Source organism: Ruditapes philippinarum, unplaced genomic scaffold, assembly GCF_026571515.1.
Source record: "Ruditapes philippinarum isolate M1 unplaced genomic scaffold, ASM2657151v2 ctg5064_1_1_1_1, whole genome shotgun sequence".
NCBI lineage: Eukaryota > Metazoa > Mollusca > Bivalvia > Venerida > Veneridae > Ruditapes > Ruditapes philippinarum.
This window is the reverse complement of record NW_026861554.1, coordinates 1-23,904: the sequence shown is the minus strand read 5'-3', so window position 1 is coordinate 23,904 and position 23,904 is coordinate 1. Positions and strand designations below refer to the sequence as shown.

Sequence of the window (23,904 nt, the reverse complement as noted above, 5' to 3'; positions counted from 1 at the left end):
ATGGATCCAGACCAGCCTGCGAATCCGCGCAGTCTGATCAGGATCCATGCTGTACGCTATCAGTTCCTCTACTTGTTAAAGGGTTTGTTAGCGAACAGCATGAATTCTGATCAGACTGCGCGGATGCGCAGGCTGGTCTGGATCCATGCTGGTCGCAAACGCAAAAATGTTGGTTTTGTCGTGACGCGACTCATTTATGTGCTTCTTAGATCTAACCATTGAATGCTATGTCAATAGAATTATGAGTATTTTGTTATGCTTATTTAATTCTGCTTTCATCTAAAATGACATTCATAAAATCTAGGCGATATACATGAGAGCAAAATGAATTAAGCGAAAAAATATGTTTAGTTTATGATCGCCTATTCGATCATTACCAGTAGATATTATAAATAAGCTGCATAGAATTATTTATAAACAGGGGCGTCCTTTGTAAAAATAAATGTAAAAAGTAATAAGCACATGTACAAAAAATACTGTAAAACAGGAAGTGAGTTCTACGTTGAAGATTTATTAATTTTATGTTGTTTTTTTTAATTTATTTTCCGTGTTTAAAATAGTCCTCCAGCAACTAAGAATTTGTACAAAGAATAACTGTCGTTTTTTTAAATTTTTTTAAGCAAACACTGCTACATGTATCATTTCATCATGTTTACACAACACCAAAATAACATACACAAGTAAAAGTAGTTTAACTATGGCCGAGTACTTTTTCAAAGATACTTCTTGTTTATAATGATCCCTGCATGGAAATAGATTATACAGGTATAGAACAAAATGTTATCTAACATTGTCTGCTGTTTTTGACGAAATAAAGAAATATCGTATCTATCGCATCTTATCGTACCGTGTCGAGTCGTATCGCATCGTGTCGTATTGTAATTGATTAAACTGTATCGTATCGTAATGTATCGTATCGTATCGTAATGTATCATATCGTGTCGTGTCTGTATCGTATTGTTATCGTATCGTATTGTTATCATTAGTGACGTCGAACAGCTATTTCGCATGAGAAGAGCCGATGTTCAGTTCAGTTCAGGGGAGATAAACGACATATACAGCGTCATACATAGTGAACACATAGTTATGTCACACTGGTAAGGTAAATGTAAAATTTCCCCGTGTATTTTATCATAGAAAATTTGATAAAATGAAAAGGTTAAGCAGCCGATATATCAAGCAGGCAACAATTTTACGCAATAAGCTGAAGGGTTACTTTTAGATGTTAAGAAGTAGACTTTTGAATGAAGGAATCCGAAAAAAAAAACGCCCGAAAGTATGGCGACGGAAACAAAATGTCCAGAACGCGACATCATATAATTTTCTTGTTCGTACTTTCTAGTTTTGGTCGGCGTGTGCTTGTCTGTTCGTCATCATACATTCGATATTTTGTTCACTACTCTGATGCTTTATATGAGATTGCATTTACATGTAATGTATTAACAGTATATGCGTTGAAATTAGAACAACCCATGAAAAGCTTTTTTTGTAACATTGCAACAGTATGTTGCCAGCCATCTTTTCCTCTTGCAGAAGTGTAAAAATCACTTCAAAATTAAAAGTCACAGGTCAAAAGTCACAATTCAGAAATTATAAATTAAAAGTCATCAGTCACGTGTCTGAATTGCAGTCCAGTGCTTCCGTACAGGATTTCATAGTATGCAGTCTATGTAAGAATAAGCAAAAGTGTACTATAGTGCCACTGACTAATTATCCGTGACGTGCAACAGTTTGAAGTGTTTTGCTCACGGACAACATAAAGCACTATGCACCTATAGTAATATATCATGCAATTAACTAAGGGCATGTCAGAATGCTGCTTTTAACAGAAAAAATGCCGACCCTTTGAAATCATAAGAAAAGCGTGTGTATTGAAAGCCATATATTATATATTTGGCTAATATACTGCTACTTCGGTTCCATACATTTATAGAATGGTTTCATATATATTGTAAAAATGAATAACTATATTCGGTTTCATATAAGGACATCTGATATATATATATTAATAATTTGGATTCATACAAAGATATTTGGTTCAATATGTGGCTACTTTGTTACCACATATTAAAGAATTGGTATCATATTTTGATAAAGTCAACTTATATAATGCTACCTTGGTTTCATACACTAGCGGTATGGTTTGTGGATTTACATAATGGTTTTCGGTTTAATAGGAAGGTGTTTTCAAGTCATATATTGTCGAAATAATTATTCAACTGAAAAAAGAAAAATATAAGACAGCCATGTCTTTCCATATGTGTCAGCCTCGTATTTGGGTTATTTGCAAATCACGGTTTAATAATTCGTAAAATAATACACATGTAATAATACAACACGACAACATCAACAGTAGCAACGGCAGCAAAAACAACAGTTTTGAATTCTAGTAAAGAAACTGTCAACTGTTTGGGAGTAAAACCACAAAATGTATGAATTCGTATGAAGGATATCATTAACATTAGCCATTGATAGCTGTATTATGTAAATGATGTAGACCTAGAATGTCTGTCGCATTTGCTAAAGACACTTCAAACAAATAAGAATAAGAATGGCGATTGAAATTGCGGATTAAGTTCTTACATATTTATTTTTATTTTATATTTGATCAGGACAGTAAATACTAGTAGATATTTTGCAATGACTGTTTTGAAAGTAATTACTTTTCAATTTTGTTTTGTGTGAAACACCGAACCGCCAATAAAAGCAATTACCTCAAAAGAGGTAATCTAGTTGACAGCAAATCAAATATAATGATCATGTATTGGTTTCGGTTACGGGTCAAGTAATCGACTTGAAACAAATCTATGACATGTTGAAACTCGATACCGTCAGAAGCGACGAAACGTGTTATTGTAATTAAACTCGCTTAAGGGAGTTTGGGGGTATGAGGTTCCTTTGGTCATTGACTTCAAATCACTTGCACATCAAACCTACGTGTTCACTGCCATCAGTGACGATAAGTAATATAATAATGTGGTAAAGACATTCAGCTTATAGGCTATGTTGGCAAGGTTCAAGCGATAAAAGGATCTTCATCCCTAACCAGCTAGGTGCATATATACACAGATAAAGTCTATTCAACTCCATGATATATATCAGCAACTTTACGGAAGTTCGGTGGTTCTGATCAGGTGCTTCCGTGTTACTTAATTAAATGCATGTCTTTATGCATCTACTTAATCGAACAGGCGTTCTTGTCTTGCCAATAATGGAGAAATTACAATAAAATAGTTACCCCTTGATCATCAGGAACAAAATTACTATCTATAGTTCTTGATGACCAAAGGGAGATTACTAGTATTCTATAATTTGGCCATTATTGGCAAAATAAATGAGCCGAACGCCTGTGATTTATTTAACTTTTTTAAGTTCTTTAGAAATATTTTCACACAACAATTTTAAAAATAAAACTATAACAATGCATTTTTGGACATTTAATTTATTAATAACTTAACAGTCATAAGTGCTGTTTGAAGTTCTTACAATAACAAAAAGGTTTCAAAAAGGAATCTTCTACACAATATGATTGGTTACCATATCTATCTAATCGGAATGGTTCTTCAATCATCGTCATTTCGTTCTTGATCCCTTTCGGGCCAAATTCCGCATAGTCTACAGTTCCTTCAAATAAAGCGTTTCCATGATTCGTATGAAACAAAATGAAATAACGACCAGTCTGGTCTTGTTTTGTTTTAAAATTTGATAGTAATTTATTAAGTATTCCTTTAGGAGCATTTGGTATTCGACCAAAGGTGTCCTTGTCACTCATTGAGTACGTAACTGAAGCTTCTGTTACATTGTGAAGAGAGAGAATATTACATTCACTTTGATATTTTGATAAAATATTATTTATTTCGTTGACAAGAAACTTGGCTAAAGAATAAATAAATCCATTGTCGGTGGACACAGGCATTTTATCATCGCACATGCAATACCTTTTTTCAATACCGGCGTCAAGACATGTTCTTTCACGAGGTATCTCATAGAAAATATTCCTTCTAATAATATTACCGATCATGCTTGCGTTCTTTTGTTTGGTGAAGGCAACATCATGAACTAAGTCGAATGTGGTTTGATATATATCATAAATAGAGAGAAGTCGTTTAGTGTTTTGTAACATTGTTTCATGTATCCAACTATATTTTCTTTTCAAATATTCAGGTACGTGTACCATTAGCCATGGTTTGTTATTTTCGGCCCTGCCAATGTGTGTAAGCGAAGAACCACCAGTACGGTATCCATGATCACTTAAAAGTATCAATATGGCATTCTTTGTTTGGTTTGTGTATTGCATCCATTTAAGAAACTCTAATAATCGGTTATCCTCATGTTGTAATGTTGTGAAAGACTCGTGACTGGCTTGATTATTCCATATGAATGCATACTTTCGTTTACTTTGATACCTCATTAAAAAACCTTTCATATATTCTATTTCTAATTCTAAATAGTTATCTGTACCATAGCAAAATTCAGAGGCTTTTCCTAGTAAATCAATTATCATTGGCTCAAATTTACGCGTACCCAGACCGAAGGGACGAAAATAGAAGTCCGTTGGTTGATCCTTAAATCCGCTTTTTCCAGTCCCTGAAAAAACTGCAATGTCGTTTCCGTCTTCAGCAAAGAATGTCGCGAAATTATTCTTTACAACTTTTTCGTTCCATAGAAGGGGTAGAGCATCTGCATGTTTTCGCAAATGAAGCACAAACGGGAAATTTCTATTTGACTGACCAGTTAATAAAGGAAATATATTTGGACCTGTATTTTCACCAACTTTGCTGTAACCCTCAAAATCGTATGCATGGAATTCTTCTAACAAAAACCTATAAGACTTTGGTAGATTACGAATAGCATGCGAACGTGAAACAGAATCGATTCCAACTATGATCACACTGAGCTTACTTTCGCTCTCATTTTCAACATCGTCTGCCATTTTAGCATCATTGTTCCAGACAGGATTAAAGTGTAAATAATCATAAAACTCATTATCATTCACATCAACACAGCGCACACGAAACACATGACTTTTAATGAAAATCGGAGCCACAAATTTAACCTCGTCTTCGAATATAACATCTTTATCTCCACCATTTCTTTTTAAGTTACTGTAAAAACATTTCACAAATCTTGTGTCTATTTGATATTTTTCCATCACCGTCTCATTAAATCGTAGAAATCCTTTGTCAACAAACATTAGTTGTTCTCGATTTGAACAAATAATTGGTGGCTCATTCTTCATAAAGGGTTTGAGAGACTCGTCCCATGGGTTAAGCGTCATCAATTTGCACGGTTTCAATTCTATTTCGGATACTCTATATTCATTAAAATACACCAAGAAACACACTGTAGAAACGATCACAAAAAGTCCGAGACTCTTTTGAGTTTTCGAGATATTCTGTATTTTAATTATCGTCCCCATTTGTCTTTCCATATACATAGAGGTGATAGTTTCAGTCGAGGTTATAATTACAATGTTGGCATATGATTAAGTAATACTTCAGTTATAATGGACTTGTACTTTTAGTATAAAATGGAATTATACTTAAATCAATATAGTAACAAATACCAACGAGTTCACGCATCAAAGCACATTTAGAAATCATACATTAACACACCAAAGTAGTAAATGAATCTGATTATTTATGTTGTACAATTTATTAGCTTTAATTTGGATAAATGGAAAGTTATGCATTGTTATACGTACACTGTTTATACTGTGGATTTTGTGTAAATATCGTAGTGGTCAAATTCAATACACTTGGGTATTGAATTGCAATACTTTATATAAATAATTCTTCAAAGTAAATCACAGTAAATCCACGTTTATCATTTCACTCCGAGCACCTTGTTAAAGGAGCTCGACTGTGGTCCAAAATTCTAAAAACATAATGTTTGAAAATGTTACATTCATAGGTCGACTGGAGCACATAAAACTGAAACGTCCAAAAGATAATAAACTATACTTTTCAGACAGTCATCTATAAGATAGCTCTGACCATGTTGATGAAGTATATGTTCATCCAAGTTATTTTCCTCTCTTATTACTAATAATGTTCGTATAAGTTATAGCTTAGTTATATACATGCGTTAACCAGATTTTCTTTTTTACCCCTTCACAAAATATAGGTTTTTATTGCATGTACGGTGTCATAGCACATTAAAAATTTTAATTTGATCTCAATAAAAATTACCCTCCCCCATTTTTGTTAAAAATTAATCTTTTTCGTAATGCTATTCTGTCAATTATTATATCAATAGAACCCTCATTACGAGACTTTTATTCTACTTGAAGATAAGTTTCAAAAGAAATAAAAGCGTTCATTAAAATATAGAATTTCTTGAAACATATTTTCGACCTATTACTTTATGAAAATATTATCTGTGTTTACGCATTAAAGCGAAATGACGTATTCTTTCTTGTGTGACACTTCATACTAACCGTGCAATACTGCTTATATATCAGCGACTTAAAGTGCACGTGACGTCTCCAAAATCTCCATATTTTGGTTATTCTTGAAGCAGGCCTTGCTTTTTAGACCACAGAACATCTGAGCTCCAAATGACAATCTTAAACAAAGATTCGTATTTATATTTACCTACCGGCTCTTTTGTTAAAAGCGGTCTAGTAAATCACTTCTGCACATTTTAACTCAACGTTGGGACGAAGAAGGCATTGGAAGTGTTTGTTCCCTTCATGTGCACAAGGTAGTATTACGTGTCCACGTGATAACTACATGTAGTACAAACACACGTGATAGGCAACACGTGACGACGCACAAGGTATTGCGTGGCACGATGATATTGTATGGCCACGCTACATATGAAGCACGCTCTGTTGGAACTAATAATTGTAACAATTTTTTTCTGTCAGGTGTTTTCATAATTAACTTTGTTATTTAGATTCAGAAATGATTACATGTATTAAATTATCGCCATTTATTTCATACCTGTTTTCTAACGCCATTGTCCGTCAATTTAAAAGCAGCTTAACAACTATTTACATTGGTCCGCTATGTGAGTAACCATTAAATATGTGCATAATTTATCTTCTTTTTTTTCCGGAAAAAAAGTCAACTGTTTCTGTCGTAAAGTGAAACAGCATAAATATCTGATCGTCAAACACGCGGTTTAACTTTATGATTTTTGCCAAAAAAAAAACATTTTAAGTATTTTCACTTGAATGCACAGTTTCTGCACTTCATCCCATTAAAAATAATGAAATCTTTAAAAAGTACTGGAGGACCGACTTTTGTATTGGTTTTCTTCCCGCAGATCACAAACTGCCACGTGCTATAGAACATATCATCGAACAAAATTCTCAATTACTTATCTAGACATTCGTAGAGTTTACAGTCGCACACAGACTGAGGTTTCAGCTGCGCAAGTAGCGAAATTTCGGAGTTTATAACCTTTCTTATATATTTATTGCTTTAATCAAATAATTTTTCTTATTTTTGTTACCTCTACGCCACTTTTCAGCGCTATGAAAATATATTGAGTTACAAGCTAGCATGTAAAAAATCGCCGACCATGCAGTTAGCCACATATTTGATGCATGTGTACAAACGCTTGAGGATAGATCGAATGTACTCTTTGAATACTTTAATGTAAAAGTGTTTCTGTACATTACAGAGCCCTTTTGTTATCCACGCTTATCATTAACATTTTTAGACAAATGATTGTCTAATATGTTTATCTTAGATTTTGATGTTTGTTTGTTTGTTTAAATGTTTATATTGTGTGTTAGCTTAAGATAGATCTATTGACAAGAACTTAAAACCTAAATACATGCATGTATTTCATCTTGTTATTGTATGTGCGAAAAATCAATTTTCCAAAAAAAACGATTCCATTTTCAATAGTTCGGTCCACTCAACATCTATAAATTGAGTGAGGGGTTGGGGAGGGGTATGGGTGTAAGGTGTTATGTAAAAAGCATTTACTATGAAATAAGTTAAATTAATTTGGCACTAAATGACCACTGAGGAAAAGTTATTAGGAACATGAATATACGTACATTGTATCTGTCATGAAAAACTTTACATTATCGTGGTAGACCTATTGTAATGGTCACTGAAACTGTACCCAACAAAACAATGTTTGAAATCGCATCTAGCAAAGTATCTATATCTACTATATACATTGTTGTTTAGCTGTTTTATGTACCGTCCGGTTATTTCAATAGAAAGAGCGTTGGGCTGTGAATCGGGTGGTCACTTTGGTTGTGATTCATCATGTAATCCTTTCTATGTTCATTCGCACTGTACCCCTGCCCTGGCATGACTTGTACAAAAGTTATCTGTTCCTTGCGAAAGGGAAGGCGTACAGGTTAACTGGTTGACTGTCTGGCAAGGGACGATGCAACTGGTACATTAGTGGTTGAATTGAGCTCTATTAAATTCAATGTGGCTTACTGGCGTCATTTGGAGTGAAAACTACTACCAACAACAACACCATAAGCTGCTTTTAGATTAACGGAGACTGATGATCAAGAAGTGGCAGGTACATGTACGTACACTATTTCAGCGTTTCCCGATTTTGCCTCATTATGAACATTAATTGTATTGTTTGTTTATATTGACCTGTGCTGGAGGTTATTCGTTAGTTTCTGCAATTTGTAGGATTTTAATGATAGTGACTGAGATCTCAGTATTTTAATCAATTAATACTGCTCGGGGGCCTTGTGATAAGAACGACGGAATTGTAACCATAAAATTGCAAGTTCGAATCTCGGACAAAACTTATTTTGTAGTTTTCATAAAATGTTTTTTTGTTTGTTTCTGTTTCGAGTGTACAAAGTGTGTATATATTTCATTTCTATCTTTTTTTAATTCAATTTCATCATTTTGATAAATATTTTTCATTTTATCAATTTCGTACTCACAATGAGTGACTCGCATTCAGTGCAGCCATATATAGCTTGCATCGAACATGCCTCACCCTAGTTTCCAAGCCCCTGTTTTTAACATTGGATTTTTGACGCACAGAAATGTCTACGTTCCCGCGAGGCGCGAGGGGTTTGACATTAACGGAAGATAGATATAGATGGTTGGATGGATGGGAGGACGAATATTGGAGACCGTTTTTTTTTTATTTTATTAGCTTAATTAGAGGCAGAACATGTTAACTAATGAGATAATTTATCGTGGTCAGAACAAATTAAAATTTTCTGACACAACGAGATTGCTAATATAATATATTTATAGCCTAAATTCACATGGATAGCGTTGATGTACAAAGTTCAAGGCTGTATTTTTCTCAACCTAGATATTGGAATCCAGAATTTAAGATATAAAGGACGAAAATTAAGTGGGCCGACACTAACAACCCGTGCTACCGGACTCCGGATACAGTATTATAGACCTATCTTTTACGACAACCAAAAACGACACACCAAACTATTATTTTTATTTTATATTTTCGAGAGACAAGCTAGACTTATTGTATCAACTGTTTTCATTGGTAACGGATGCTTGATAATTCTTTTCTTTTACAAATCCTACCAGAATTCATCATAGCATATACATTATCATATTTTAGGTACTGTCCATCTTGCCATCTGAAAAAAATAACTGAAATTCAGCTGTTCATTTTTATGATTTTGGTTCAGTGTCATGACTTTGTTTACGCTACGGTCAGTAAGTGACATGCACAAAATTCCCAGGGAAAGGTAACTGTATCAGTTACACTGTATCATTCATATAGCTTTAGCAAGAAACTTATCAGTGTGCTAATTTGTGCTATTATATCTCTTGCTTTCTTTTTGTAGTACTTTCCCTAGGGAATAGCTCATCAATCCATGCACTGAAAATTGGAGATTTCCTCTCCTATGTCATCATATTGAAACCATAGCCAAATAAATAAAATGTGAACGATTTGACCCATTTAACTAAACTGTTTTTTTTTACTTTTAAACTTTCATGCCGAATTTTAACTGTCATTCTTATGCACAGAAAATTTATAAATTGGCATCACTGTGGCTTGTTTGAATTCATTTAAAAGGTTTTAATCAGGAAACATCTTTCAGTTCTTCAAAAAATCATTAGAATATTTTGTAATAGATCTATATCTCGATTAGAATTTATTCAATGACAGCTCTCCTAACATATACAAGGGAATTTTTTAAATTGGCATTATTAACTATTTCTTCAGTGGACATGTTAAATGAAGTCATCGTTAAAAAATCAATATGTGATAACTTTTAATTTATAAATGAATATGGTTGATCCAATCTTACCAGTCTCTGTAGATGGGTAAAGACAATATAAACATTTTTAAATTTATATTTTACTGAAACAATTGAAATGACTGCTTTAAAATTGAGAGAGACCAATAAAAAGATATGTGTACAGAGTTCCAAATAATTTTATAACACTGGGGGTAATTACCCCCACTTTTCAGAATGTGGGGGTAATTTTAAATATATCATAAATCTCATACATGCCATAATTTTTACACTCATTTCCGGGACACTTTTCATTTGGAGGTGGGGCATTGATCAGCAAACGTATTTTTTTAAAATTTACATAGTGGCATACAACCTATATTACCGGTATTTACAACTTGCAAATTTAATGACACCATAAACAAAAGACAGAATGTCAATAATTATTAGCAGTTTTTCTATCTTTTTTAAGTATTTAGGCATCGTTAATTCAATTAGTCACAGAATAGAATAAAGCTATGTTAAATAATGACAATTAGCCATGTTGTTTACCTGAAACATTTGCGGAATCTTGTAGATTTTATCACCTCAAATTTAGCCGTAATTTTCACTGTGTTTGACCACTAATAACTGCCTTCATGGGGGATTAAATTTATTCTGGCCAGTTGTTAATTACAGTGTATGACACCTTCGCTCAGGAAGCCACATGGGGTAAACATTTAATCTTTTAATTGATCAAAATTATTGCCGATAATTGTTTGTTGGAATGGGCACGTAGATATACCAATCAAAGGATTAGTGTCACCATTGCAATGCTGTTAGGGGATAATCGTTCGTTATTAGCGTTCTAGACTAGTTTATAAAAAACTTGACAATAAAATTATTTAAAAATGTAAAATTTCTTGCTTCAAAGTAGATTATTTTAGATTTTTTTTTACCGGGACATAAATCATCTCCGGGACAGACACCTTATTTCCGGGACTGTCCCGGGCATCCGGGACGTTATGGCATGTATGATAAATCTACAGAGTAAGATTAAAGGACTTATTCTTTTTTTAATGCACCATACTTTTATTACACACCATTCTCTAACTCAGTTTATTACATGTACATGTATCTTTCTCTTTACATACATTTCAAAACTTTTTTTTCTTAGTCACTAATTGTCACAGGTCCATTTAATCTCTACAAGTCTAAAATTGCATTCAACTGATTTAGTGGTATTTCAAGCGAACAGAATAAAAAAGATGTACCACACCTTTGTAAAAATAATTTGATTCTTTGAAAATATCTTCGGCAATTAAGGGGAAAATATAAAATAAATATCTTTTATACATTCCCTGAAAGACCATTTAAAATTTATCAGATTTTCAGCATGAATTTCACTTCAGTTGAAAGTAGGAGTGTAATCGATTCAATCGATATCGGTGTATCAACGATCTTTGTAATCCGATTCGATATTGATTCCATTTTTAGCTCGACTATTCGCAGAATAATCGAGCTAATGCAGTCACCCATTTGTCGGCGTCGGCGTCCCTGTGGTTAAGTTTTTGTATGTAAGCTGGTATCTCCATAACTACTGAAGGGAATGGATTGAAACTTCACACACTTGTTCTCTGTGATTATCTAAGATGATTGGCACAAGTCCCATAACTCTGATTTGCTTTTTTACATAATTATGCCCCTTTTTCAACTTAGAAATTCTTGGTTAAGTTTTTGTTTGTAAGCTGGTATCTTAATAACTACTGAAGGGAATGGATTGAAATTTCACACACTTGTTCTCTGTGATTATCTAAGATGATTGGCACAAGTCCCATAACTCTGATTTGCTTTTTTACATAATTTTGCCCCTTTTTCGACTTAGAAATTCTTGGTTAAGTTTTTGTATGTAAGCTGGTATCTCCATAACTACTGAAGGGAATGGATTGAAACTTCACAGACTTGTTCTCTGTGATTATCTAAGATGATTGGCACAAGTCCCATAACTATGATTTGCTTTTTAACATAATTATGCCCCTTTTTCGACTTAGAAATTCTTGGTTAAGTTTTTGTGTGTAAGCTGGTATCTCCATAACTACTGAAGGGAATGGATTGAAACTTCACAGACTTGTTCTCTGTGATTATCTTAGATGATTGGCACAAGTCCCATAACTCGTATTTGCTTTTTTACATAATTATGCCCCTTTTTCGACTTAGAAAATCTTGGTTAAGTTTTTGTATGTAAGCTGGTATCTCAATAACTACTGAAGGGAATGGATTGAAATTTCACACACTTGTTCTCTGTGATTATCTTAGATGATTGGCACAAGTCCCTTAACTCTGATTTGCTTTTTTACATAATTATGCCCCTTTTTCGACTTAGAAATTCTTGGTTAAGTTTTTGTATGTAAGCTGGTATCTCCATAACTACTGAAGGGAATGGATTGAAACTTCACACACTTGTTCTCTGTGATTATCTAAGATGATTGGCACAAGTCCCATAACTATGATTTGCTTTTTAACATAATTATGCCCCTTTTTTGACTTAGAAATTCTTGGTTTAGTTTTTGCATGTAAGCTGGTATCTACATAACTACTGAAGGGAATGGATTGAAACTTCACACACTTGTTCTCTGTGATTATCTAAGATGATTGGCACAAGTCCCATAACTCTGATTTGCTTTTTTACATAATTATGCCCCTTTTTGACTTAGAAATTCTTGGTTAAGTTTTTGCGTGTAAGCTTGCATCTCCATAACTACTGAAGGGAATGTATTAAAACTTGAAGGGTTTGTCCCTTTTTGGACAATTTTATGTATTCATAGAGGTAAGCATTATTATACTCAATGAAACACCCTTGTGACAAATTTTCGAATAGTCGAGCGTTACTGTCCTCCGACAGTTCTTGTTTAAATATCGGATATCGAATGCACATATATTTCTAACTAAAGAGACTTCAGCAAACAGGTTTTATAGTACTGATAGACTAAACATCAAAATAAAAGAGACATATAAAGTTATGGAAGCCAGAATTAACATATTTCAAATATTTTTTTCTAAAACTAAAATGGAAATAAACACCAGAGTTACCTCCCAGTGTCTCTAACGAATGCTGCCGAATTTCGTTGTAATCTCGCATGTCTGCTAAGACCCCCAAATTCAGATTTTTAAAACGGAAAATGCCAAGAAAATTTTTGTTAGTTTTTCTTTGTAAAAATTATGATTACGTATGTTAAACGTTAATAATTATTCCGGTTCTAAACACAATAATTTTCCAATTAAACCATTGCTTAGAACGGCAAGGACGGGATTTAGCATAATCTGTAACTACGTAATAGCAACAACAACAAAAGTAAAATGGAAAAGGCTTTAAACTTTATAGTTACTAGTCATTAGTTGTCATTAAAAGTTAGAATGATAAAAAAGAAACAGATTGTTCACTTTTCGTAGTTTATTTATTTTTTGCATGTGTTTAAATATAACTGCATATTAAAACAAATTAAAGAAGACTTAAAAGCTTAATTTTGCCTTGCAATAGATATATCACTGTATCACCGATAATTCATTACCGATACATCGATACAAAAATCCTTATCGATGACACCCCTAGTTGAAAGAAAAAATACTTCATGTCTCTTTGACATTCGTAATTAGTTTGACTAGGTTTCTGAAATATTTTTGCACCTATAAGTTGGGGCCTGAAATTCACTTGTTCATTTTGAAGAAATAGTTGGCAGTTTTTTAAAGATGGAAAAAGGGTCAGTTACAAGTTTTATACCAAACGAAAACTTGTTGAATAGTCTATTAACACAAAGCAGAGTTAATGGATTTTCAAAACAAAATTCCTGGGACTCCCAAGCCTGAAAAAGTTGGGAGTCCCAGATACTTTGTAAACTTTACAATAGCAACTGAATGTGCACGATAAAACATGTATTTACTCTAACAATGAACAATTGCTTTAATTTTACCAAGCAAGGAGCTTGCTTTCCAATAACAGGTGATTCTAGGGAGAGGCTTCCCATGTGGTAAAATAATTGGTTAGTTTAAGTTTGTTGTTTATTTAAAACAAAACTTTAAGATAAGATGAAATGTGCCAGATTGTTAAGGGACAGAAATACAAATGTACAGTATTCTGTTGTAACAGTTGTTTCTTGGGGGCTCACAAACTCACTTGTCTACTGACAAAATATACTTGTCTGCCTAAAAAAAAGTCTCCAGTTATGTATACTAGGATCTCTTCACCCCTACAGAGATTTTTTTGGCTTATTTTTTAGCCGTTATTGGGTCATATTCCCAATTGAAAAAAGTACATTATTTTCCCAATCCACAGGAAAATATTCCAAATTGAAAATTACAAAGTAAAAATATTGAATAAAGAATTCTAACATCTTTAAATTTAAGGGCATTTTCACTGTAATAGTGCTTGAATGTTTGAAGATGCCATCCTAGAATTCATTAATCACTGCAATATTTCTGTCATGCATTTTCCCCCAATTTTTAACAAAACAACACAAAAATTCCCAATGCCATTAGTATGGGTCATGGTCCCAAAATCCTGGAAAAAATCTCTGCCCTTTCTATGTGCATTATTGAAAATGGTATTATAATATTATCTGAAAAGTTCTTTTAGAACATTTTGGTGTCCTTGGTATTGAAACTTCTATGTATCATACATGTTTGTTTACATGTCATTTCACATTTCATAGTTACATGTATATATATAAACCAAATGGCCATCTGTTTCAGGATTCACGAAAGCAAATAAAACCTAAATCGATCAAAAATCTTTTATAAAAATAGATTTTAATGAACAAATATTTTGACATAAATTTTCTATTATGTATTTGCATTATTGTATGTTAAGGGATTTCCCCAGAATTACTTTGACTAAGCATTATATTTTTTTTAAGGATAATGGCCAAAGTGCCACATTTTTATGATGGAAATATTTGCGAACTTGAAATTGAAGTGCAAGTGCACTGATATGCCATATGTGCCAATAGGAATTCCTGTATAACATGTTGATAAGATGGGCTTATTGTAGTCTGAAGTAGTAAATTTGAGCCGCGCCATGACAAAACCAACATAGTGGGTTTGCGACCAGTATGGATCCAGACCAGACTGGGCATCTGCGCAGTTTGATCAGGATCCATGCTGTTCCCTTACCAACCCTATTACAAGTAGCAAAACTGATAGCGAACTGCATGGATCCTGATCAGACTGCGCGGATGCGCAGGCTGGTCTGGATCCATGCTGGTCGCAAACCCATTATGTTGGTTTTGTCGTGACGCGGCTCATTTATGTTTTACTGGAATATTACAGGACAAGATGGATGATAGCCCTGTCATAGATAAAGATGATGAAGGTTTTGCTGACTGTGACAGTCCGGAAGATGATACCATGGAAACCAATCTTGCTGCTGAGGGAGATGGTGACTATATATTTTACCATTTTTAGCTCATCTTATTTTCAAGGAAAAGATGGAACAACTTCTATGTTGTCATCTAAATAATGGAAAAAAATTATGTTTTTAAACAGTAAAATTATGTTGTTTCCATAATGTTATGTTTTGTTTCTCGAAAATTTGTAGCACAGAATGTCTCTATGAATTAATACATATGAATATTGAACAGAATGAAATGTTCCAGAACAAAGAACATGTAATATGCTGCTACTGGTATTTTATAGTATGTTTTTTACTGTTTAGCAATGATTTTTGTATGCAACATTCGCTGTAAAGAAAAATTTTTAATATACAAACATTTTTCTTTCATACATGTATTTTGGAAGTATTCTATATCAAAATTCAAATAATGATTTTTTGCAACAGATATATAATATAGCTTTATACACTTTATAATGCATATTTTTGGTTGTAATTTTTCAGATGAAGTATTGAATGGTCCACGAGCGACCGTGTATTACCGTGTGCCAATATCTCCAACAGAGAAGGAACAACAAGGTGTAGACATATCTAAAGAGGAAATTGAGGAGATGAAAAAAAGTGAACCATATCAGAAAAAAATATCTACATGTCATTTGTATGTATTATATAGGGATAATTATTAATAGATTATAACTTAAATAAGTGTACATTGCATAATGAGTTTAATGAACAACTTTAATTCAATCAAGACTGACATTAGTTCAGTAAATTATGTTATGAAGCTACAAGAATGTGCATGTAATAATCTATTTATCACATACTGTAAAATAGAAAAGTTTACAGTAAAATATGATCATTCTATCCATTGATACACTTATACTGTAACACTAACATTTATACTTTGTTAATGGAAATCAACTTAATGTCAGAATATATTCAGGGCCATATTAATGAGTAAGAAAAGTGGCAATGGGATGCAGGAAACAGATTTGCTATTTTTGTATTTTTTTCGTGAATTTATCATTTATTCTAACACGACCCGCATTTTTCCCTATTGAACATAGAAGAACAGAAAGTGTGTGTTATTATGCAACAGATGCACAGTTTGACGTTCTATATTTAGACATGTGACGTAATCATTATACACGTGACGTAACCACTAAAAATCCGACACACTGAAAATAAATTCGGAAACAAATCAGGCGCAATTTTGCTTAACTATCAAGTACTGCAACATTGATTTGTTAATGTCGTGTTAGAATCGAAATAATATATCCAAATCAGTGATTTTATCGTTTGATAACATCACTGTTTATCGTTCGGATGCGCATCATTATATCACTCGGGCTACGCCCTTGTGATATAATTCGTCGCATCCGAACTCCAAACAGTGAAGTTATTGAGCGATAAAATCACTGTTTGGGATATATTATTTCTTAAATATTGAGAGATAATCTTTATGATCACATAAATCACGGTGCATGAGTGTGTTATGTCTTCTACAAATTAACTCTAATTTATAATTATAAAGTTTATTCAACTTATCCCATCACAGATAAGACAAAGATGATGTCATCTCCAAGTGACGTCGTCAACATCAAGTAAAGTTAGCATTTAACAAGTAAAGCTAGCATTGTCAATATCACAAAGTGTAATCAACCAATTTAATAAAAACGATATTACACTTTGATGTGACATCATTTGAATAATATATAAAGATAGTGTGAAAGCCTGCTTATGTTAGCATTACATTTTAGGCCGCCAACAAAAGAAGACTCTTTTTAACTATAAACCATTCTGTGATAAATAGAATATTATATTCTTGTAGATTTACAACTAAATTTATTGAACTCATTGAATAAAACAATATAGAGCTCGCCAGAGGCTCACATAGTATAATTTTATTCCAGTCTTAATAAATTTTTTATTAAATCTACACTCATTCAATATCCTCTATTTCAATTCCTCATGCACAATTGTAAGATAGTAATATACATGTAATTTGTCACAGAAATATTTACTGATTGAAGAAAAAAATTGTAATTTGCCAGGTAGCTTAGTTGGAAGCAATGCTAAATTTATTGGGAGCAATGCTAAATTTATTCCAAGCTTCTTGGGTTTGAAAATAAGTCTGGTTGCACATTTTTCTCACCCTTGGACAAATTATTTTGCATTTTTCAAGCAGACAGTAAGCTTGATTTATCAATCTTTGCATGTATAAATGGTCCTGTGTTAAAAGTTGCTGACTTAACAATTCATATAAAAAGACTGTCTATTATATCAGAGTAAAATCTGCGTCTGAATGGTGTTAACTTTAAGATGTCATAGTTGTCAATAAAAAGTCAACTAAAAAAAAGACATAATGGCAGTCTGATACTTAAATTGCTGAAGTTTGTTTCTTTTCTGATTTCTTTAGAATAGTTGTCCTATTATAATTTCTATAAGAGATGTGTTTTAATTTTAATAGATGTAAACAATGTTGGTTTGAGAACCGGTTTTCTAAACATTGCCCGGAATGTGGCGGATACAGTCTGCAGCGACCTTGTGTTGTTTGTTCCGGTCAATGTGATCAAATGTGGAGGAGGAATATTGCCAAGGTAACCAAACAATTTTAACATGACTGACCTGACTGACATTTTGATTAAAATGTGGTCGGAAGGTTGGCAAATTACAATTTAAATGGTGGAAACTGGATGTTGAATTGTAAGTTGGAGTAACGTATGTTTCACACTTGTTTATTTATGAACTTCATCACGGAATTTAAACTTACATGTAAAATCGACTTTTTTATTTAGGAATCAAATGCACATCATTCTTTTGTCATAAAAATGCGATTTTATGTTTTGATAGATGCATCTGTAAACAATATAAAGTCTGTTTGATAAAAGTAACGTTTGTTTCACTGTGGTTACTTAAACAAGTAAAAACACGACCAAAGTTAACAAAAATTTACTTACTAATGTCAAATAGAACTTAATGTTGATTGTATACGTGCTTTCTGACTTCAATTTCCCTTTTGATAAACTTACTTTAAAAAGTTGATAACGTATGTTTCTGTAACGTATGTTTCATTTTTACATTGAAAGTGGGTTAAAAATGACGCAAGACCGTTTAAGCTGCCATAATTTGTCGTTAATATATCAGAGTTACACACATGTTAATTTTCTTTCTTGTTTGGATTCTTCTTTGAATGGATTGGCTCTTAAATAATGGTAACGTATGTTTCTTTTTAAAGTGCTGTTGAAAAGATTTGAATAAAAAATGAAAATTTCCGAAAATAGAATGATATTTGAGAGGCTGCAAGCTTATTTTTACTTATAATTATATATATGCTGTATTATTATACCCCCAAAAACGAAGTTAGGGGGGGTATAGTTTGGGGGGGTATATAGGAGTCACCCGGTGGTCGGATGGTCGGTTGGGCGGTCGGTCGGGCGGTCGGTCAGTCGGTCGGTCGGTCCAGACGTCCGTTGCATTTTCCTTGTCCGGAGCATAACTTGAAAACTGATGGTTGGAATTCAATATAACTACATACAATGGTCAAGCACATTGAGAGGAAGTGCAGTGCACAAGAACCATAACTCTATCTTGACTTATTACAGAGTTATTGCCCTTTGTTACTTTTCCTTGTCCGGGGCATAACTTGAAAACTACAGGTTGGAATTCAAAACAACTTCATACAATTGTCAAACACAATAAGGGGAAGTGCAGTGCACAAGAACCATAACTCTATCTAAAGTAATTACAGAGTTATTGCCCTTTGTTGCTTTTCAATTGCCTTCTTTTTTTGTCCGGAGCATAACTTGAAGACTAATGGTTGGAATTCAATATAACTACATACAATGGTCAAGCGCATTGAGAGGAAGTGCAGTGCATAAGAACCATAACTCTATCTAAAGTAATTACAGAGTTATTGCCCTTTATTACTTTTCCATTGCTTTCTTTTGTCCGGACCATAACTTGAAGACTAATTGTTGGAATTCATTATAACTTCATACAATGGTCCAGCACATTGAGAGGAAGTGCAGTGCACAAGAACCATAACTCCATTTTGACTTATTACAGAGTTACTGCCCTTTGTTTCTTTTCCTTGTCCAGAGCATGACCTTAAAACTACTGGCTGGAATTCAAAACAACTTCATACAATGGTCAAGCACAATAAGGGGAAGTGCAGTGCACAAGAACCATAACTCCATCTTGACTAATTACAGAGTTATTGCCCTTTGTTACTTTTCCATTGCTTTCTTTTGTCCGGACCATAACTTGAAGACTTATTGTTGGAATTCATTATATTTTCATACAATGGTCAAGCACATTGAGAGGAAGTGCAGTGCATAAGAACCATAACTCCATCTTGACTCATTACAGAGTTACTGCCCTTTGTTACTTTTCCTTGTCCAGAGCATGACTTGAAAACTACTGGTTGGAATTCAAAACAACTTCATAAAATGGTCAAGCACAATAAGGGGAAGTGCAGTGCACAAGAACCATAACTCCATCTTGACTAATTACAGAGTTACTGCCCTTTGTTTCTTTTCCTTGTCCAGAGCATAACTTGAAAACTACTGTTTGGAATTCAGTACAACTTCATACAGTTGTCAAGGACATTCAAAGGAAGTGCAGTGCACAAGAGCCATAACTCCATTTTGACACAATACAGAGTTACTGCCCTTTGATACTTTTCCTTGTCCAAAGCATAACTTAAAACATACTGGTTGGAATTCAAAACAACTTCATACAATGGTCAAGCACAATAAGAGGGAGTGCAGTGCACAAGAACTATAACTCTATCTTCAGTATTTATAGAGTTATTGCCCTTTGTTCTTTTTCTTTGTCTTTCTGGACTTATTACAGAGTAATTCAATGGCCAACCACATTGAAAGGAAATGCAACATACATGAACCACAATTATCTTTAATTGCCCACAACCATAACTCTATGTTTCAATTCTTTTACAAGGTATTCTGTTACTAGTAACATCCTCATTTCCGAAGCAGACTTGTGGGGGTATTAATCACATTTAGTGATAGTTCTAGTTAAGCATGCATAGATTCAATTATGTAATTTCGGTTTCACTTCTTATTGTTTTAGGTTTGTCACTATTTATTTATATGCATTTGGCGACATTTGATCATCCATTATACCAATGAGATTTTAACATTCAAATATAATTTTTACCAATAATCAAAGTGCATATACACACAGCAATGACTAATTGCACATGTTTCGTTTATTCTGGAACTTATTTTTCTGAAACACAATTTCAAAGTTGAAAATTCTAGGTGGCGACAGTAACGTATGTTACATTTTAGGGCATTAATGGTACTTGTAAAAGAAAAATAACAGATAGAAATGTGAAACTGAGAGTGTCCCTATTAGACAAAGTGGCAGCCACCTTTCTAACGACAATTTGACCTCAAGAAAAACCTTCGTATAAGAGCTACCCAGTGGAACATCAAATGCTGTGTTTTATTGAGAATGAGCGTTCAACTTAATCAGCTGTATTTTGACTTTTCATATTTTGCCTATCATATATAAAATATTGACCCTCAAAATGGTTGCCACTTTTGGCAAGGGAGGTAAACATCTTAAATTGTGACTTATCTATACTAATGTTGATAATTTAAATCATTAACATTTGGTAGTAAATGCTTCATTGTAATTTTGACTGGTTAAAAATGGAGATAGTATTGACTATCAACAAATTGTTAAAACATTTACAAAATCATGGGCTCAAAATTTTTACAAAATCACTTGCTCATAACTTCCATAAAATCACTTGCTGATTTATTTCAGACACACACATTCCACAAAGCTCACTGGGAAGGCCGTTGTGATTTACCTTTAGATATTCAGCAGGCTTTAATGCAGCAGTCGGAGACAAGTGAGAGTGAGAGAACTATATCTGACGGCCTGCAGTGTCTCTCTACAACATAATTACATACACCAGTACAATAATGTGATCTTATTTAATGAAATGAACATTCCTCATGGTCGAAGAGTGAGAGGAAATTTTGTTTATCTCTGTTAAGGTCTGAAATAGAATACTGTTTGTTTGCCGTTTCGGACCAACTTGCCCAAAAATGGGCTTTGTTTGTGAATTCTTGTTTTGTTTCTATGCGAAGATAATTTAAAAAAAGAACTTTAAAAGTAAAACTTTTGTTTGTATTAGTAATACCATTAAAAATAGACATTCAAATTGAAATTCAGTAGTAAAATCAAAATTGTATTTGTGTATGTATTTTCCAGCATTAAGATAGTGATATTTTAGATTATATTTGAGTACTGGCTTTCATATTATACATAATGTCTGACAGAAAAAAGAGAAGAAAAATTTACCTACCAACCTAAATCCAAAAAATATAAGTTTGAAATGGCAAACAAACATTTCTTTAATGGTTGCCTAATGTTTAGGAAAATATGTTACAAAATGGAAAAATGGTCTGCTGTGCAGAATGTTATAAATAGGATAGGGCTGTATGTACGGAGATGTGAATTATGAATTATATTCTGCTTCATGGTTTATAATAATGTGTTGTTGAATTTTTGTTTAAACTTGAATATAGGGTATTAGTACCGTTAGAACCACTGTTCATTGTCTACAGGCATGGTTTTGATAAATAATTAATATATGGTTTTTACAATGTCCATAAGGTTGGTCAATGAGTCCGGTTTTGTTTAACAAAAAATACATGCTTTTTGTGGTTTTCACATGTGTATCAGCCTGGTTTTTGTGTCTAGATATATATGGTTCTTTCACTGTTATGTGTGGCTATTTGCCTGGTTTTGTTCCAGAAATATATGGTGAATGCATTGTTCATTTGTCAACCAGCCTGGTTTTGTTAAACAATAAATATATGGCCATGTGTTTGTCAGCAAGGTTTGCTTGTTGAAACGTTGAAAACTTGGACTAAATTGACATATCTCATTTTTTGCGTTTAAATATTTCTTTGAATTGAAGATAGTACGAAAAAGATATCCTATTCAATTTTCATGCAGTAACTTCTTCTGACAAATTTCTATATTCATGTTTGCTTGTTTTTCTGGATATTTTTACACCAATTTAACACATTTTTGGCCATATGCCTGCGGGTGATTCATCTAACTGGCTTTCCAGAATAACTAACCAGTAATTAACTCATTATCAATTTCTTCTCATGTGACCAGCTACATGTGTAGGTGGAAATATTCTCTTTTTTTATGCTCCCCGAAAAATTTCGGGGGAGCATATAGTCGGCGCCTTGTCCGTCTGTCCGTCTGTCCGTCCGTCCGTCTGTCCGTCCGTTGTCTTGTCCGGAGCATAACTTGAAAACCCTTGGAGATAATTTGTTGAAACTTCATACAGTGGTAGAGGGCATCGAGGGGGAGTGCAGTGTCAAAGAACCATAACTCTATTTTGCCTGGTTTTTGAATTATCTCCCCTTATAGAAAAATCTTGTCCGGGGCATAACTCTAAAACTATAAGAGATATCAACATGAAACATTGTAGGTAGATAGATCTCATTGAGTAGAGGTGCAGTGTCAAAGAACCATAACTCTGTTAAGCCTTATTTTTGAATAATCTCCCCTTTTAGAAAAATCTTGTCCAGGACATAGCTGTAAAACTATAAGAGATATCAACATGAAACTTTGTAGGTAGATAAATCTCAATGGGTAGATGTGCAGTGCACAAGAATCATAACTCTACCTTGCCTAATTCTGGAGTTATTGCCCTTTGTTTATTTTTACTTTTTGAATTGTCCAGGACATAACTCGGAAATCATAAGAGATATCATCAAGAAACTTTGTAGGTTGATAGATCACATTGATTACAAGTGCAGTGCAAAGAACTGTAACTCTGCCTTGCCTAATTTTGGAATTATTGCACATTGAACTTTTTCCACGGACATAACTCTGAAACTACAAGAGGTGTACTTTCCTGTGTCCAAAACCTATTCGGGGAGCATCACCCGGCTCAAACCGGGCTCTTGTTTTTTTGAATGTCATTCTTCAAATTTCAGAAAACATTACATTGTTTAATGTCTGTTATTTGCCAAATTTTCATTTTACTTAATGATGATAATACTCAAAATCTTGTATCAAGAAATTGAAGCATATCCATAATCAAGAACTATTGACAATATCATTGTTACCACTTGTGCCTATCATTGGTATATACATTCATGTTTGAGTACTACAGAGTTACGGCCCTTAATTTTAGTTAGCTATCACAAATTTATTCATGCTTGGTTATCAAACAAATTCTTACAAACTAATATAGATCATATATGAGCCGCGTCATGACAAAACCAACATAGTGCGTTTGCGACCAGCATGGATCCAGACCAGACTGCTTACAAACCCTATTACAAGTAGAGTAACTGACAGCGAACAA

At 33.4% G+C, this 23,904-nt stretch overlaps 2 protein-coding genes across 3 annotated transcripts; one reads left to right on the top strand and one right to left on the bottom strand.

Moving 5' to 3' along the window:
- Positions 1 to 3,440: 3,440 nt before the first annotated feature.
- LOC132716067 (uncharacterized) lies at positions 3,441 to 5,507 on the bottom strand. Its single transcript, XM_060699220.1, has one exon. It carries the CDS (start codon positions 5,435 to 5,437, stop codon positions 3,461 to 3,463), a length of 1,977 nt encoding a protein of 658 aa, XP_060555203.1. The 5' UTR covers positions 5,438 to 5,507; the 3' UTR covers positions 3,441 to 3,460.
- Positions 5,508 to 9,317: 3,810 nt separating this feature from the next.
- Positions 9,318 to 23,507, top strand: LOC132716066 (uncharacterized). 2 transcript variants are annotated; one of them, XM_060699218.1, is made up of 5 exons: positions 9,318 to 9,462; positions 15,467 to 15,575; positions 16,032 to 16,185; positions 17,998 to 18,127; positions 21,327 to 23,507. In XM_060699218.1, exons 2-5 carry the CDS (start codon positions 15,473 to 15,475, stop codon positions 21,465 to 21,467), a joined length of 528 nt encoding a protein of 175 aa, XP_060555201.1. In that variant the 5' UTR covers positions 9,318 to 9,462; positions 15,467 to 15,472; the 3' UTR covers positions 21,468 to 23,507. The 2 variants fall into 2 exon arrangements, with proteins under 2 accessions (XP_060555201.1, XP_060555202.1); XM_060699219.1 differs by having other exon boundaries at positions 9,415 to 9,540.
- The last annotated feature ends 397 nt before the right edge of the window (positions 23,508 to 23,904 follow it).

Coding starts and splice junctions, on each gene's coding strand:
- LOC132716067 (XM_060699220.1), bottom strand. CDS start 5,437: ATGTATATGGAAAGACAAATGGGGACGATAATTAAAATACAGAATATC.
- LOC132716066 (XM_060699218.1), top strand. CDS start 15,473: ATGGATGATAGCCCTGTCATAGATAAAGATGATGAAGGTTTTGCTGAC. Junction 15,576..16,031: donor TCTTGCTGCTGAGGGAGATG/GTGACTATATAT, acceptor GTAATTTTTCAG/ATGAAGTATTGAATGGTCCA. Junction 18,128..21,326: donor GGAGGAGGAATATTGCCAAG/GTAACCAAACAA, acceptor GATTTATTTCAG/ACACACACATTCCACAAAGC.